The sequence below is a fragment of the Quercus suber genome, unplaced genomic scaffold (genome assembly GCF_002906115.3).
Source record: "Quercus suber isolate HL8 unplaced genomic scaffold, Cork oak 2.0 scaffold_289, whole genome shotgun sequence".
Classification (NCBI taxonomy): Eukaryota; Viridiplantae; Streptophyta; class Magnoliopsida; order Fagales; family Fagaceae; genus Quercus; species Quercus suber.
In genome coordinates, this window is record NW_027069745.1 from 353,686 (window position 1) to 371,044 (window position 17,359).

General features: G+C 35.4%; 1 protein-coding gene across 3 annotated transcripts; it reads right to left on the reverse strand.

The window, feature by feature from the left end:
• Positions 1-290: 290 nt before the first annotated feature.
• LOC112007460 (casein kinase 1-like protein HD16) lies at positions 291-14,652 on the reverse strand. 3 transcript variants are annotated; one of them, XM_024039802.2, is made up of 19 exons: positions 14,465-14,651; positions 11,859-12,038; positions 11,566-11,783; positions 10,465-10,590; positions 10,298-10,371; positions 10,143-10,212; positions 9,990-10,045; positions 9,829-9,900; positions 9,648-9,742; positions 9,472-9,538; positions 8,991-9,120; positions 6,945-7,163; positions 6,693-6,823; positions 5,961-6,135; positions 5,672-5,762; positions 4,550-4,707; positions 4,281-4,469; positions 2,181-2,288; positions 291-759 (listed from the first exon to the last, which is right to left on the reverse strand). In XM_024039802.2, exons 2-18 carry the CDS (start codon positions 11,959-11,961, stop codon positions 2,229-2,231), a joined length of 2,034 nt encoding a protein of 677 aa, XP_023895570.1. In that variant the 5' UTR covers positions 11,962-12,038; positions 14,465-14,651; the 3' UTR covers positions 291-759; positions 2,181-2,228. The 3 variants fall into 3 exon arrangements, with proteins under 3 accessions (XP_023895570.1, XP_065638165.1, XP_065638164.1); XM_065782092.1 differs by lacking the exon at positions 291-759 and adding an exon at positions 1,467-2,079 and having other exon boundaries at positions 14,465-14,652; XM_065782093.1 differs by lacking the exon at positions 14,465-14,651 and having other exon boundaries at positions 11,566-11,805; positions 11,859-11,970.
• Between the last annotated feature and the right edge of the window lie 2,707 nt (positions 14,653-17,359).

Consider the following 17,359-nt stretch of genomic DNA (forward strand, 5'->3'; position numbering starts at 1 on the left):
TTTTTTTTTTACTTCTGCCCTTCAATCTGATATATGGAATCTGCCTTCTTTTTCTTTTTCTTTTCTTCTGCCCTTCAATTATATAGTTTGTTCCTATTGTTGTTTTGTTTGTGTTTTCTTTATAGTAAAACAGTTTATAATCAAATTGCACACCATTTTGTTTAAATGGTGTTTAAACCATGTGTTTAATGTTATGCGTGTCTTATTCAGAGGGAATTGTGGAATCGTCTTCTACAATTATATGCAGTAATAGATTCCTTCCCGTCTTACTAGAGTTGAACTCTTTACGCTTTTTCTAATGAAACTCATTGTAATTCATAAAAAAAATTATGTAATATTGTTACAACATACAACCATTGATAATGATGCAAGCCTTTATGATCATAACAATGACACGACATATTTTGAGGTAAACCACTGTTGCAGCACCAACAGAGATGTCGAACATCTCTGATCCTTTTTCAAACTTTAACGGCCTATTAAAGGTTTCTTCAAATTGCTGATCCTATTCGTATCAAACTATTACAGAAAACATAGGATAAACCCCATCCACAGGGAACTGTACAGAATTGAACAGCCTCTGCCAGGCATGACCAAAAAGAATGATGCCGGCATAATTCAAGCTTCTTTCTGTATGCTTTTCTTCGCAGGCAAGACTACATGAATGAAAGCAACTTTATGCTTACTCCAAAACTTTCCGAGCCACTCAAAAGCCCCAGCAATAGGACCAATAACAGGTGGTGCCATGCAATCGCCTGCCTGTATAAAAGTGATAATATGAAGTTAAGATCCTATTCAAGTAGATATATATAAATTAATTAAGAGTTATTAGTACAAAAGTACAGAACTTAATTTTATAAACAATAATTAAAAGGATTGAGGTCAATGAGTCCCAAGCCTATAAATACCATATGCTTACACTCTTGTCTTTTTAATTTTTACAAGGGATGGAACGAATGACCCCCCATAACCCATGCAATGTGCCAACCCAACTGGAGTAATGCTCAAGGAGTTTGAAATGCTAACCTCCACACAACTAAGGTCACTTAGTTGTTAGTTCTCACTCCACAACTTATTCAATGGATCTTGAATTCACCTCACCCTCTACACCATTCTTTATTGAGGGAGAAAATGCCATGTGAACTAGGGCTCATTAGGCAGGTTCAAGTCATACCCTTTTTTAGGATGAACAAGTATTATTTTGATTGAACTGCTAACCCTACTACCATAGGGACCACCCAATTTCACGAGGTCCAGTTTGGGGACTGGTGATTCCCTAGTATGGGACTCTTAGCGTCTCTCTAGGATACGCGAGAGAGAGAGAGAGAGAGAGAGAGAGGCGGACGGTGGACCAAAGTTTTAATTGTGTAAGGCACTTCTAGGGCACAACCTAATCTTTTGAATGATTGCATCTACAGAAATAAAGCCAAACCCTTTTTAATATTCTGTTCTAATGGGAGACAAGCTTTGTAGAAATAATGTCAGCTTTTATATATGTGCACTCCACAACTTGTGCATATTCCAAAAATTTTGGAGGTCCTCATTTAGATACAAAACAGTCTAAGCTCATAAGATTCACAAGAAATCTATTTTGCCTTCCAAAAGTTAGTGGGGGGTAATGTTACACAAATAGATGCAAGGGGCAATGTCCATATAGGATTAGAAAATCCAGAATGACAAGAAGATGTGATCTTACGAAAGTTTTCTGCCAGCATAAAAATATATACATATCCAATCTGGCACCAAATTCTTGATAGTGCGACTCTAGCTATAAGAAGGAATGAAAATATAAAATCCTTGTAATCTAGTAATTGCTTTTCTGACATTAAAACACCCCTTTTTTTTTATACTGGTAGGTAAATTATAGGACTTGTGTCTTTAATTGTAATAGAACTACAACTTTAAGCGAGCGCAATATTAAAAAGAAATGTTTCTTCAGTCCTCAGTATTCAGGGAGTGCAGCAATAAATTTGCAGGGTATATGCTCCTCATTTGAATACAGGCCAATAAGGAAAAATAACAATGAGACCAATTACTGTCAAGCATAAAGCTAGAAGAAAAGGCAGTAATTGTTGAGATCTGAAACAATAGAAACTCATCATTGAATCCAAAATTGAAGGCCTTTTTTTAACAAGGGAATCCAACATTGAAGATGAAAATGAGATGTATAAATATTGTACCTGCTAACAATGCAAGTGCAATTTCTTCTTCCATCCAAGTCCCAAACTTCAAGACACTGTTCTCCCATAACAGATAGATGAGATATATAAATTCTTTGACCATTTCTCCTGCCATACAGCCAAAAACAAAGATCAATTTCTACTAGATCAAAATCATCCATTTATATAGCAAATATTTAAAGATCAAATATTTTATATAGCAAATATTTCCACTAGATCAAAATCATCCATTTATATAGCAAACATTTAAAGATCAAATATTTTATATAGCAAATATTTCTACTAGATCAAAATAGGTCTTGAACCATGACCTCACCCTCTAACTTGCTCTTACAAAAGGAGGGGGTGCCATCTGAGCGAGAGCTCATTGGCCCATCCAAAAAAAAAAAAAAAGATAAGCATTGGCCCATCCATTTATATAACAATATGCAAGTACTTGAGTGAGAAATCCACCAAACCATTAAGTAATTGTTGAAACAAATATACACATGTAAAAGTAATCAAAATAACATATGATTCCAATTCGATAGCACTACATTCCAAGCAAGTTTGTTTCACTAGAAGGATTTTGCAGACAATCTTCCATTAGGTCATTGAGAGCTAAAACTATTTCCATAATCTTACCTCCCCCAAATATGTCACACATTCATAAAATCCTGAAATTTTATTTCCTCGTGAGAAGAATAGAACATGTATTTTAGCATAAATGAACACATTTGCATAGGCCTAGTTGTGCTCTGCTTTCTGTAAATTACACATTATGTTTTCCATAAGGTATGGCTGACACCATAGACTTCTTTACAGTGCCTCCTAATGATAAAACTTAGCCTCTAGTTTACTTAGTTGGAACTTGGGATCCAAGAAAATACACCTAATTCCATAGTTTCAGTACAGCCCAAAAAAAATTTATTTTTAGAAGTATATTATGTAAAGTTGGACCATTTAACATCCTTTATCCCAATTAATCACATAAAATGATGGTTTATGTATAAATAAGACAACTCTAAATTAAGAGTGACACCCTGGGGAGGAATATAATTTACTCTAGTTCAAAATTCAGCTGAAGGCAAAAACATATCAGTTTTCTGTAAAATACTTGGTAGTTAAAAGTACAACAACAAAGCCTTAATCCTAAAATTTTGGGTTCAGTTATAGATCCTTGACAAATTAGTTAGGGTCGACCATGTGTATTATTTTCCTCCATTCTACTCTATCTAAAGTCATACTTTTTGTTACTCCCTTATTGACATGTCATTTTTTATTACTTCGACTAATATGATTTTTGGTCTTCCTCTACATTTTTTCGTTCCTTCAACTTGGATAAACTCGCTCTTTCTTACTGGTGCATCAGTCGCCTTCCTATGAACATGGCTGAACCAATACGACTCTCCCTCATCTTTTCATCAATAGGGACTACCCCTATCTGTAGGCGAATTTCTTCATTTCAATTCCTATCTTTCTATGTATTTCCACTTATCCATATCTTAAAATTCTCATTTCAGCTACTCTCATTTTATGAATATGATACTTCTTAACAACCCAACATTTGGTGTCATAAAGCATAACTGGTCACATAGTAGTCTTATAAAATTTTCTCTTTAGCTTAATAGATATTCTACAATCATACAACACTCTTAATGTGCTTCTCCACTTCATCAACCCTACTCTTATCCTATGATCCCTTCAATTTCTCCATCTTTATGAATTATTGAACCAAAATATCAAAAGCTATTGCTCTTTAGTAATTAAGTTCAATTCCAAAATTTCAACTATAAAATGAAGGGTGGGGCAGGGGAGCTTCAAGACTTTCCACTTCTGCTGATATTTGGGACAGTCCAGCAAATAGGTTTGTATTTTTTTTTTTTAATAATAAAGCAAATAGGTACACACATATATAGCATTTGTAATGCAATCTTTATTAGAATGGAATCACTAAACCAAGTTTTTTTTGAGGAGGAAGGGAGGGGAAGAGTCAAAAAAACCTTCTTTCAAAAATAACAACAATAACTTTCTATATTCCACAAAACAAGATTTAACGTAAATATAAATAATCATTCTATAGCATTATGTAAACACTCGCTAATAAATTGGGAAAAGTACCTTAACATGGTTAGAAGGAAAAGCTGATGTCCTCAGAGTTTCTTGTGCCACATCTAGTGATTTCCTCTTGGGTGCACTAAGTATAAATGCAGCTTGATCTGCAGTAGCAGCAGTGGAGGTGATCCTATATCCACCCTCCCATCTTCTATGAATCCCTTCACTTGGATAGAGGAAATCAAGTTCAACGACCTAAGAATACAGTACAAGGCGTAAGTGCTTTTTCCAGTATTTCATCTTGAAAGGAACATTGCAATAAGAAATTGAACTACCTGATTAGAATAACCTGCATTTCGGGACATGACAATACCCCATTTGCTACCTGCAGTGGTCATGGAGGTGACTGAAAAGCCTTCTTTCCACTTCTTATTGATCCATTTGAAAGGAAAAACATCACTGACTTTGTAGGACTGCTGAGTGTAAGGCACCCCTTCAATAGCAAGAAAAGCAATATATTACCAAAAAAATAGCTCCAGAAAACTTGCAGGGGAAAGTATTACTTCTGGACTAGTAATGATACTTCGGATGAAATCTTGATAAAACCCAAAAAAAAAAAAAAAAAAAACCAACTTGCAATTTATGATGCAATCTGATAACCAACAAATTTAGAATCAAATACTTTCATCAGAACTAGGGCTGTGCAAAGTTTGGCTCAGTTGGTTTCAAAGGGACTTTCCGGCTTTTGGAAGAAACTCCCAACCAAAACTGTCCAAGTGCCATAAAGGAAATAATTGCTAAAAGGATTTCTTTTTTGACAAGTAAGACTACATACTCTAGAAATAAATTAAATCCACCCAAAGGTGAAAAGTGACAAGAAAAGGAATGTAGGATCTAGTGAAGAAAATTATGTTCAAACTTAAAAATCACTACTTCAAAGAATCCTATAATATCATAGTATATACTCTTTCCAGAATACATCAAGGAAGAGATATGTCAATCAGATAAAAATAAAAATAAAAGTAACAGAAGCATTAACCCAGGAAATTTAGTTATCACGCCCAAAATAATACCAGCTTTCAGAAGCTGGTTTCCCATAATTAAGCTAATGTTTGCTAACTCATGAAACAAGTTGTTTTTTTTTTTTTTTTTTTTTTAAGTAAAAATTTCATTTGAAAAAGAAATGAAACTGTCACAAAGGGTGTGAACAGTCCCAAGAGCAAAGATTACAAACCATAAAGAGAGGGAAATTGAGAAATCAACAAAAGACATAGAATGACACCATTAGCACGCATCCAGTCGTACAAGGATGTCAAAATGTACTCTTTTTTTCTTTTTCTTTTTGAGAAACAAATTATGGTCACCAAACCTAAGCATCTCAAATGCCACTCTTAAGAATTAGATAAACAGAGTGAAGGTTGCAGAAATAAAGGAAAGATTAAATCGCTGTCACTTACCTTGGGACATTACCACTAAGGCACTGCCATTGCATGCACCAGCCACTGAAGTGATGTAGTAATTCTTGTCCCACTGTTCCATTATCCACTCCTGACAAATAAAATTAGAAGAAATGAAGTAGCTAAACCACCATGTTATTGAATATGAAGTTCAAAAAATGATGTCAAGTTATAGTTTTCCTTTTTTATACAGGTAAAGAGAAAGGCAGTGAATTAGGTAGAAATTTGGATAAGTTTTCAGAGCATGATCATGTTGTCAGTGATGATGATAAGCTATGTTAATACCCACCTTATGCAAGAACATGGGCGATAGTTCATAAACCTGGGATGTGAATCCTGTCCCTGCATCCATAACGATGGCCCACAAATTCAATGATGAAGATACACAGCTAATGTACAAACCATCTTCTCTTCCTTTATCCACATGCTGGTTTAGTCTTGAATCCATAACATTGTAGTGATACCTGCAGTTAAGGCATGCCATTACTTGTAGATGAGATAAAGAATCTAAAACCAACAAGTGAAAACAGATAATTTTACATTAACAATTATAATTGGCCATCAATAAGTAAAATTTTTAGCCAACGCAATCAAAGGTGATCATGGATTCAATCTCAAAAGGCTCTTTCCCTCTGTAAAGATTCGAATAAGACTACCAACGAAAAGCAGGTATAACAGCTGATTCCAGTATAATATCTATAACTTTAATATGCATTCTCCTTTCAGAAAGAGATCGAGTAGCCTAGCTAAACACCAAGATATGATGTAAATATCTATAACTAATTCCCACAGTGACCTTAAATTGTGCTTCAAATGATTTAATGATAAGACTCCAATGTTAATTTTTTTTAACCATACAAAACAAAGAACATGACTTTGAGTTATTATCAAAGCTACACATCAACCAAAAATTTATCAGACATAGAAACAATATATATTTTTATAGAAATCTCTAGGTACTATTACTAATATAGAGGAAGGGGGAGTGGCCTAAGTCCCACAATATTTGAGTGTCTTTCACCTCTGCTTCATTGCTGATCGGGAATTATAGACTGAGATCCATTGGGTGGCAGGAGTTCCTAGTCGAATTTTCTTATTAAGCTGCCCACCATCTTCTAACTCAACAAGTGATCTCGCCCTTTTTTGACCCACCTATAATGCATGCAAGAGTCAACAACAAATATATATATTTTTTTGGATAAGTAGATTCAACAACAAATATTTAAGAGATTATCCATGAAAGAAAATCAATAAGTTTAAAACATCAAACCACCTTTATAGCTCCATCAGTTCGGATAGGTCGCAATGTTGCATTGGAACACATGTTGTTGTCAAAAAGGGAAACTAGCTTTGAGTAATTTGGTTCTTCATCAAATTTCATATTGGTCACCATCTCAAAAAATTGTTGAAAAGGAGGAGGACACAAGCAACATAGTATCTCAGGAGAAGTTGCCATCTTCTTCTTACAAACAAGAAATCCTTTGTTTTCTCCCTACAGCCAAGAGACTATTAAATATTGTAGAAACATAGAGACAGGGAAAATAGAATGGGAACAAAATGCTAGGTAATCTAAGCTAAGAAATTGCAATTGTTAATGATGTAGCGATGAAGTGACTATTGTGTGGTTTTAAAGGTATAGACATGTCTATTTTAGGGTTAAAACAGTTTTTTAATTGGGTTTTTATTTTATGAGTTATGGTCAATTTTGCATTCAGAAAATCTGTATTTACTGCAAATGAAGCAAATTAAGGGTATTTTGGGTACTTCAGTTGAGTCTAGAATTTTCTAGGAGATACTAAGTGTTTTAGGTTTTATTTTATTTGGGTCCAAGTTAACATTTTATTAGGTTTTTAGTTTACCAATCAAACTAGGAGTCCAAAGATTCCTAGTACAAGAAAGAATCCTATAAATATGTGCTCAATGTGTTCAAATGGAGATGACTGGGAGGGTTTTAACCAGTTCATCAGCTTCAAGGTTGGCGATGGCTTTTCTATAAAGTTTTAGCCTGACTCCTGGTGTGGCGGGCTACCGTTGCAGTAGAGGTTATAGGAACTATTTAGTATTACACAAGATAAGGATACTTTGGTGGCAGATCTTTGGACTTTTTTGGGGGATAATAACCACTAGGATGTCAGCTTCTTTCGACCGGTCCAAGATTGGGAGCTGGAGTCTGTTGCCTCTTTTATGGACAATTTATTCTGGGGTGATAAGGCAAGGTGGAGTGGATACTCTTTGCTGAATCCTTCTTCATGTACTGTCTTTTAAGTTGAATCCTATTATAAAATGTTACATTTCACAGCCCATTCGTCTTTTCCTTAAGAGGAGTCTGTGGAAGGCTATAGTTCCAACAATGGCAGTCTTTTCCTTTGGACATCAATTAGGGGAAAAATCCTAACTGCTGATAACTTCAGAAAGCAATGACTAATTATTATAGAATGGTGTTGCCTGAATAAGAGGGATGGGGAGACCATCAATTATCTACTCCATTGTTTTATTGTGTAAGAGCTTTGGATCATGGTATTTTCTCTTTTTGAGGTTCATTGTGTCATGCCGAAGGGTGATGCGGAGCTTTTAGCACATTGGAAAGGTAAATTTAACAGATGTACTAGTTTTGTGATTTGGAGAGTGGTCCCCCATTGTCTCATGTGGGCCACTTAGTGGGAGAAGAACGCCAGGACTTTTGAAGGATGAAAAAAATTTGTCTGTGTCCTGATGTACTAGTTTTGTGATTTGGAGAAATGCCTCGTGTTTGTTTTCTTTTACTATTTTACTTAAGATGCTTGACAGTTGTACTTTTAGTGTTTGATGTCGGTGTACCCAGTGTGTACATACTGTGTACGTGAGCAACACCCTTTTTTCATTTAATTGATGCAATATTTTACTTGTCAAAAAATGATAATAAAAATATTGAGTTTTGAGCATTGAGGCATGTTAGCCTTTGAGTGTTCTTTTCTCTCTTTCTCTTCTCTCTTTTCTTCTTCTCTTTCTTGGGGTTTTACCCCCAGGTACTCTTCACATAGCCCCTAAAACACCATGAAATTCTTAATTTTTCTTCTTCCTTACTACCACAAATCAAGCCCTTTTACCTATTAAATTAAAACCCTAAGACTCCACATACTTTCTTCTACCAAATAGTAATCAATTAACTCATCAAACCATCTTTTAATTCCTAACACAACCTCATAACCCTCTTTTCAATAATTCTAAACCTAGATCCACAAATTTTCCTACCCCTAAACCCACCACAAGCATATGTAGACAAATTCTCCAATTTTTCCAATGACAGTTAATACAAGGTGGAAGGGTGGAGTGAACTTACAATATAACCTTGCCAGGGAAGTTTCCCTCTAAGGAGAAATATTAGGGTATATGCTAATGACTCAAGGTCATCCCTTCGGCTCCCTGTCCTACCCAAATGAGCATGTACACTTGCATAACGAACGGTTCCCCTGTCAAAAACATAAGACAAATCGAGTTGTGTCAATATACAGCTTACATGTGCACTTGATCTGAAAAATATATATTTTGAGTTAGAAGAGGCACAATTATAATGTAAATAAAATAGAATAAAAGGCTTAATATGAGGATTTTGAACCACTTAAGCCAGCTTATCACAGAAATAAGGATTTCTAGAAAATAAAGAAGGCTTTTTTCCTTTGTTTTGATATATTACAGAATTGTTCTCAGGCAAGGTTTGTTTCCTTGGGTATTTGAAAGCAAGATTAAGGAGTTTCTAGAACCATATTCACAATCTGATCCTCCACTGAAAGAAAGACACCCTTAGTGAGGCATGTAGTCACCTGAAAACATCAGGCTTCTGGTCATAATCAACATGACGACCAGAAGAAGCATCCTTCCATCTTGAAGCTGAACAAGAAATAGACCAATTACAATTACACCCAGAATACCAAAAAGTATAGATGCATATCCAGATGTCTATTAAGGGATGTTACATTTTCTAACAGAAAAGACATACCCAAACCAAGATCAACAAGATACAACTTCTTTTCATTAGGTGTTCCAGGCTGACCAAGCAAAAAGTTCTCTGGCTTAACATCTCCATGTACAAAACTGGAGTAGAAACCCAATAATTATGAATATATTATTAGCCCCAAAGAAGATAAAGAGAAAAGAAAAGACAAAAAGTTGCAAGGTACCCTTTATAATGAAGCTGCTCTAGAATTGATATTGCCTCCACTGCTATACAAGCAACCATCTCTACGGACAACCTGTGTTGGGAGTAAGGATGATAAGAGATAAAACAAAGTATTGAACAGTAGAACTTCATAATTGGGAAGAAGCATTAAACTTTTCTTACGACTGGTTGTTAGAGTTCCAGACATCCCATAAACTAGGGCCTAGCATGTCCATCACCTACATTTGCAATCAGGAATGATCATGTATCAATTACAGTTAGCAGGTTCAACATACATAGACATTCAAAAATAAATGGTGCTAGCAAAGTACTCACTAGGATATAGTAGTCTCCTTGTTGACCTTTGTAATAGACCAAGGGTAGTCCATAGCACCCATTAAGTGTGCTTTATGGTAATTGAAAAAAAAAGATTAGTCACATCATACATATCAGAGTTCAAAACATAGTATCATGGTAAGAATTTAACTTACCCATATACTTGCCACTCATAAGGAGGAGCACAATTGCATCCTTTACTTTTTCGATGCTCAAATTTCAAAGCAACCTACAAAAGAGTACAGGAAATCGCCATTAGCAGAAGAACCAACTACCTTCAGATATTTACACAGGTATACTAAGGATGCACGAGAGAATAAACCTCAGAAGCATCAGACCCAGAGCGCCCTGCGCCACCGGTCACTCTTCTTCCAACATATACTTGCCCAAAACCCCCTTTGCCTAGCTTTCTATCTAACTTGTACACAGGGGACTTACCAACCTGAACCTGAAAATGACAAATTGAAAAAGGAAAAAAAAAAATCGTTTATTTCTTCAAAAGACATGTTTTAATACATGAAAGGCATGGAGACAACGTACACGGGTAACACAAAGTTGTTAATATCTTAATGTAATAAGTACAAGCATACATCAGAAAATGTACATTTTATGTAAAACAATGCATATCATTAATAAGTACCTATTGAATGTACACTTCGACTGCTTGGAAATTTTCAAGAAAGACATTTTAATATTTTCCACAATAACTGTTACGCCATCTTTGAAATGAAAGTTAAAAAGGTCTAACAACATTTTCCTTCAAAGTAGTTTGGAGGAAAGTTCCTCCACCCACTACATAGCACCTCAAATGGCATCCACATGTATTGTTAATCACATTATCTATTTAATAATCATATGGCTTGTTTAAATGATTTAATAAATCATGTGATTAAAATACACAAAGATGGTCTTATGAACCACCGCATAATAGGTTCAAAGAGATTCCTTCAACCTGGTCCTGGTTTAAAGGAAAACTTTATCCTTTAAAGAAAGCAAAAAAAATTCAGCAGCATAATTTTGTAGAAGTCAATTTACCAGTGTCTCAAAGCAAGAAGGCCTCTTTGAAGCAAAGATACCCCACTTAGCACCTCCAAGAGTCTTCCCTCAAAGTTGGTGAGCTTAAAAAAACTAGGTAAATGGGGCAAAATTTGTTGCTAGTCCAGGTCACTTAATAAAGTTACCTAGATTATTTTGCAATTCATTTTGAAGGTGCTAATGCTAATCCAGGTAAACTTAAAAATAATACAGAATGCAGATATTAAAAAGTAAAAACAACTATGGGGGATATAAGTAAGTTGACATGTATATACAATCATTGATAAGTACAAATTTAATGAAAGGATGAACTGGAGAAGCTAGAGAAAAATAGCAAACACAATTTTATGTACACAGATTGAAAGCAGAAGGGCTGTAAAAATAGTACTCTTTCAGGAAGTGGACTTGTGCTTCCCTCCTTTCCAGCAGCAGCTAATTTTTCCGCACTTTTCTGAACCACCGGCTCATCCTGAATGGCAACCACCTCTCTCCCTGGTAAATCCAAAGCCCCACGTCCCCGGCCACCAGCTCCAGTACCAAGAGGCTTGGCATTCTTACCTTGATTCATAGTTCTAAACCCTCTACCTCTGCCTCTACCAGCTGGACCTGGATTGGAATAAAAGACACACTGGGGTAATTGGATTTCACAAAGTTGAGTTCAGAACTGAAGCTTCGTTTTACCTTTTCCAGCACCAGGACAAACAGCTGGAACTACAACGTCAGCATTCTCTTGGACGTTATTGACCCTCTTTGATCGCCGAACTCCACTTCTCAAATCCGGCATTCTTTTCCCATGCAAAGGGAAATTTTTTTCTACCTTCCTCTCCAACCCCAAAGAACTTAATATAATTGAAATTTAACCTGACAAATAAATATGATGTAAAAAGATGGTTAAGTGATTAAATTCACCCTTAATAGCTTAAGCTTTTGGGACAGTTAATAATTTATCATATGATAAAAGCGAAAATAAAATGAACAAACTATCTTGTGGTAACCTGTAACCATTTAATTTAGAAAATAGTCACTTTTACACTTTCAGCGATTACTCAGATATTTAACCAAAACAAACTGTTTTTACTTAAACCTTTGATTTTCCCTCTCAATATTCAATGTCCTTAATATAATCTAAATATTGTAACACATTGCTAAATCCATTGTAAATATCCATTGTAACACAATTTTTTCATCCATAAAGGGAAAAAAAGTACATAAATGACCAAAAAAGATAACTCATATTCAGCCAAACTTAAAAGCTAGTTTGAGAAAGCAGTCCCATAGTATTGTTTAAAATCATGGTGAACAGCCCAGGAGCTCTATTTTATTCAAAAAAGTCAAATGGGCTACTAGTTTCCAGAGGAGATGTGAACTTAAGTTTGATTGCATAGAAGCATAATCCTAGAAATTAAGACGTCAAACTGAATATATGATGCCCACATAAGATAAAATGGCATGCACTTTAAATATTTGTCTTAACTTTTTCTGTAAAAAACTTAAGCATCCTTCTCCAGCAATGCAGCAGATCCTTAAACTAGGCAACCCAATCAACTCCAAACAGCACAAATATGAAGGTACAAAGCTCCCTAGCAAATGAGAAAGGTAAAACTAATGATCTATAGTCTTACTTCATTTGCACATAATACACCAGCACTCCACTGTCATCCCACATTTAACATGATAGTCAACTGTGAGAATTTTCCCCAAAGCTGTTGTCTATGCGAACAAAGCCACTCGTGGTAGTGTCTCTAATCTCCAAATAGCTGAACCATTATTCCCTCTCAAAACCTCATGATAAGATCTGGTTGTAAAATTACCTACCTGCCTGTTCAGCTTCCAACATACCCTATCCTCCCCACCACTCTATCTTAACAAAATATAGCAAGTTGAAAAGAGAATTAACGTATTACAAATCCAATCCTACACTGGTCTCACAAAAGTGGGATTCCAATTTTTAGCATTCCCTCCCCTCCACAGGGGCAGCTAATCTCCATATAATCACATATCATTGCCATTGTTTGTACTGCTATTTGAAACAACTCTTTAAATATATCTATTAAGCCTTGTCCATGCACAACCCATCAAACCAGAACCGCACTTTTCTTCCATCCCCAATTATGAATGTAATGTATCTAGAAAAAGTTTCCCAACTTTCCCTAATCCCCTTCCAAATTCCAACCCTATGTAAGTAACAAATATAGTTTAGAGCCCATTCTCCTTCCTTCTCCCCATATTTCACCTCCACCAACCATTTCCACAAATTATTGGTCTCAAGACTAAACCGCCATAACCATTTTCCTAACAAAACATATTTGAAAGAACTCAACTTTCGACACCCAATGCCCATCACACAGCAGAGAATACACCAGCTTCCAATCCCCCATGCCTCTTCAAAGGAAATCTCAGTAATTTCTTCAACCTGAAAATTTCTATTACTTTCATAGATTCATAGTCAGGCCAAACTCTGTCATCAAGTTGCTTGTGGCTGACACGATAGATTTGGAAGCAACAATAGCAGGTAGGGATGAAGCACTGCTCATTTTACACACCACATTCACATGGATTGATGGTTGACTTCGGCTGAGTGCTCCTCCTCGTCTTTCCTTTTTCAATTTTGTTGCATTTTGCATTTGCAGTTGCTTCCTATTTCGTAATTTCATTCTCTTTCTCTTAACAAAAACAGTTAAGACAGAATCCGGTTCACTGGTGTTATATTGCAATTTGCAAGCTATATCCACATGGCAAATATACATCAAACATAGCTAGATTCAAGTTAAAACTATAAATTCTATCCAGAAGACCCTTTATTTTTTATAAGCTATAACTTCTTTGATCTTCATCAGTTAGCCAAAAACCCAAATGCAAAGATTAACTCATCAGTTTCTAATGCAAAAATCTCAATCATACAAAAAGGAATTAAGCTCTAAATTCTAAAAGTCTAATCCATAAACCATCAAAAAAAAAAAATCCAAAATGATACCAATATAATCAAAGCCCACATCAATTTCGTCACCCACCAATCAGCCGATCATCCAAAAAATCCAAACAAACACATCACACACACACTCATACACCCACAAAAGCCCCAAAAGCATCAACACCCACATACAGATTCACACATACCAATGCACCTTCAGTACAAAAATATTAAAAATCTTATATTATTATTATTTATCATCATTGACAAAATATGAAATAATGGGTAGGTTGTAATTTGCTACAATGCTAAATCACCCCAAAAAAAAATTTTGATGATTGAGAAACTAAAAAAAAAAACTTCACAAAACACGTACCTTGGCTTGTTAGATGAACTTAAATTTGTGTTAGGAGACGAATGATCACAAAGGCCGTGCACAAAAGTTGAACAAGATTGAAACTTTGAACGTATGGAGGCTGTGAATGGAAGGAAGACGATGGCTATAAAAGAATTAATGGTGGTGACTTGGGTGGGGTGGGTGTGCGTGTGTGGTGTTTGTTAGAGAGAGAAAGAGAAGCAAGGATGGGAAAGGCGGTGCACGTGAAACCTGATACACACGATAGCGATGTGGGTTACGTGTAGCGTGTGAAGAGGAGGTGTAGGTTATTTTAATAAGCATTGGTGTAGAGCAACCTAGCCTTAATTATTTAGGAATGAGTCCGAGAAATTTTAAGACAAGTTCTTGCGGTCGGAGTGGGTCCTAATACCCAACTTTACCCTCAAAAAATATCCCAACTCATAAACACCCAGCACTGTTCTGGTCCTTGGGATTTTCTTTTTTTATTTGCGAAAATAAATTGTGTTCCCGTATTAGGGTTGGCTTCAATTTGGTGGTTCTACATAGTTGTGTTAATTTAATGCTCCTCTTATTCTAGAATCCAATGTTTTCTTTGCCTTTAAAGTAAGGACAGGCCAAAGGTTTTATAACTCAATCAATTGACACTTCTTAATATTTCCAACAAGATATCTGAATTCAAATTCTCCTATCTCAACCATCGAATTATCAACAACAAAACATGGACAGAATTTCAAATGTGGCCAATGGAAGACTAAGAATTTGTTTGGTTCCTTGATTTGAAAACAATTTTTTGTTTTCAAATCCAAAAAATCTTGGGTCTCACATGGTTTTTAATCTTGTTGATCTTGTTTTATCTTCTCTTTTCACTTGGCAATTTTTTGCTATATTGCCAGGGTTGGTTTCCAAGACCATATTAACATATACTGGTATTTTCTTAGAAGACCTAGCATGGCTGCCATAATCTTCTTCTCTCTTTGCTCGATATATCTTCCTTTGCTTACTTGAACTCCAAAATTCTCAAGCATATCTTGTTGCATACTAGAATACCTCAAGTCAGGGTCAAGATAAAGTTTTCTCCTTAATTTCCTAGCAATCCAAGTGAATGTTGTATTTGAATTTTTTAAGGACCTAATACATTTGTGTTGTGAATTGTAGCCTGTAGGTCTTGATCCTAAATGTAACCACATTGGTGTTATAAAAGCATGAACCCCCATGGACATCCATCACTAGCATAATGTGGGTCACTCTTTATCATTTTTCACCCTAACAAGTGTCAAACCCTTCTTGAATTACAAAATCCCTTAGTGCTTCCCTAAGCTCATCCACATTAGTAATTACCATGTCATTTTCTAGCCTTATTGAATCCTCTTCTACCATGAAACTTTTCCTTGAATAGCTATATCACATGAATGGGCTTTACTTCAACATCATAATCATACTCATCCTCATGAACTTTTTCATAGCCATATTCTGAGAGGCCACCATCCTTGCCTTAAAAAATTTTCTCAATCACATACCCATCTAGTTCATACTCACTATCACTATTAGTTTCATCATCACTTCTAACTTTCCATTCTTCATTAGAAGCACTAATGTGAAATTCAAAAAAAAAAAAAAATATATATATATATATATATATATATATCAAACTCTATGCCCATAAGAGCCAGAATATCAAAATCCTCAAGAACATTACCTAGTGCCAATTGCATTTCATCATCAACCACTTTCCCCTTAATAGCATAACTTTCATGGTTAACATTCATAACAACCCCAACTAACAGATCATTGCCAAAAATATCACTAAAATTAAGATCTTCAGATAAAGAAGTCTTGCCAAGTATAGCTTGTTCTTGAGTGGGTTGAGAAGTAGTACATTGAGCCATTTGAGACTCATTAAGTGCAAATGAGACATAAATTTTGATTTTACGACACTTGTCATCTTCATGTGCATCAAACATATGTAGCATATTAGCATCATTTTTCACATTCATGATGTCCATTAAATTTAGTACTTCACACTTGATGTTGATGTTTGTGCCTATGTATGTAGGCAAGTCCACAAGTTCAGTCTTTAATACATCTTGACACATATCCATCCATGAATACCGATCCATATCAACATCACGAATGATCGATGTTCTTGGACTGTGATGGACAACCAAAGCAAACATAGTTGATGTTGCTACCTTTGATATATATAAAACAAAGTTTGAAAAGATATAAAGTGGCCTTGAACATAGTTTTAAGAATAATCACTTTCCTCTCCTAGGATTTGCTATTTCAATAATTGGGTTTTTTCAGCATTCGATTAAAATTAAAAAGAAAAAATGATAAAACATTCTAAAACTATAACTTAGAAACAAATATATATATATATATATATATATTGAAAAATTCATACCAAAAAAGTCAAAATTTCCAAGTGTTGATGCTCATTTGGAAGCCCAGTAGCAGGAAGAGGTCCAACAATATAGGCAGAGAAGAGTTAGTGGATTGATAGAAGAACCAGTAAGCCTGAATGGCAAGAAAAATGGATCATAGGCCCATGAAGTAAATAAATGGGCCTAAAGGAGCCCAGAGAGAGAAGTAGTAAACTCATGGGCATTATGTGATGTTGAAAAGTGAGAATAGGCCACAACAAGCCTAAAGAAATGAAGTAAGAAAGTAAGGGGTTAATGGAAAGTTTATGAGCCTCAAGGATGAAGGATAAAGTAACTGGGCCAAGAAAGCCCAAAAGAGTTAGTAAAAGTCTGTGAGAATGCAGAATTAGAAAATGGGTCCAGGATGCCCAAGGAAATCAAATGGGCCAAAGATGCCTAAGACAAAAGAAATGGGACAAAAGGAGCCTACAAGTAATGTAATGGGTCAAGAAAGCCCAAAGTAGCATGAGTATAAATCCAATGACCATAC

Excerpts from the sequence above, each read along its gene's own strand:
- LOC112007460 (XM_024039802.2), bottom strand. The coding sequence starts at position 11,961 with ATGCCGGATTTGAGAAGTGGAGTTCGGCGATCAAAGAGGGTCAATAAC. Across the intron at positions 6,824-6,944 it reads GAACTGATGGAGCTATAAAG|GTGGGTCAAAAAAGGGCGAG; the intron begins GTGGTTTGATGT and ends CATGCATTATAG. Across the intron at positions 2,289-4,280 it reads TTCCTTCTAACCATGTTAAG|GAGAAATGGTCAAAGAATTT; the intron begins GTACTTTTCCCA and ends GCTGTATGGCAG.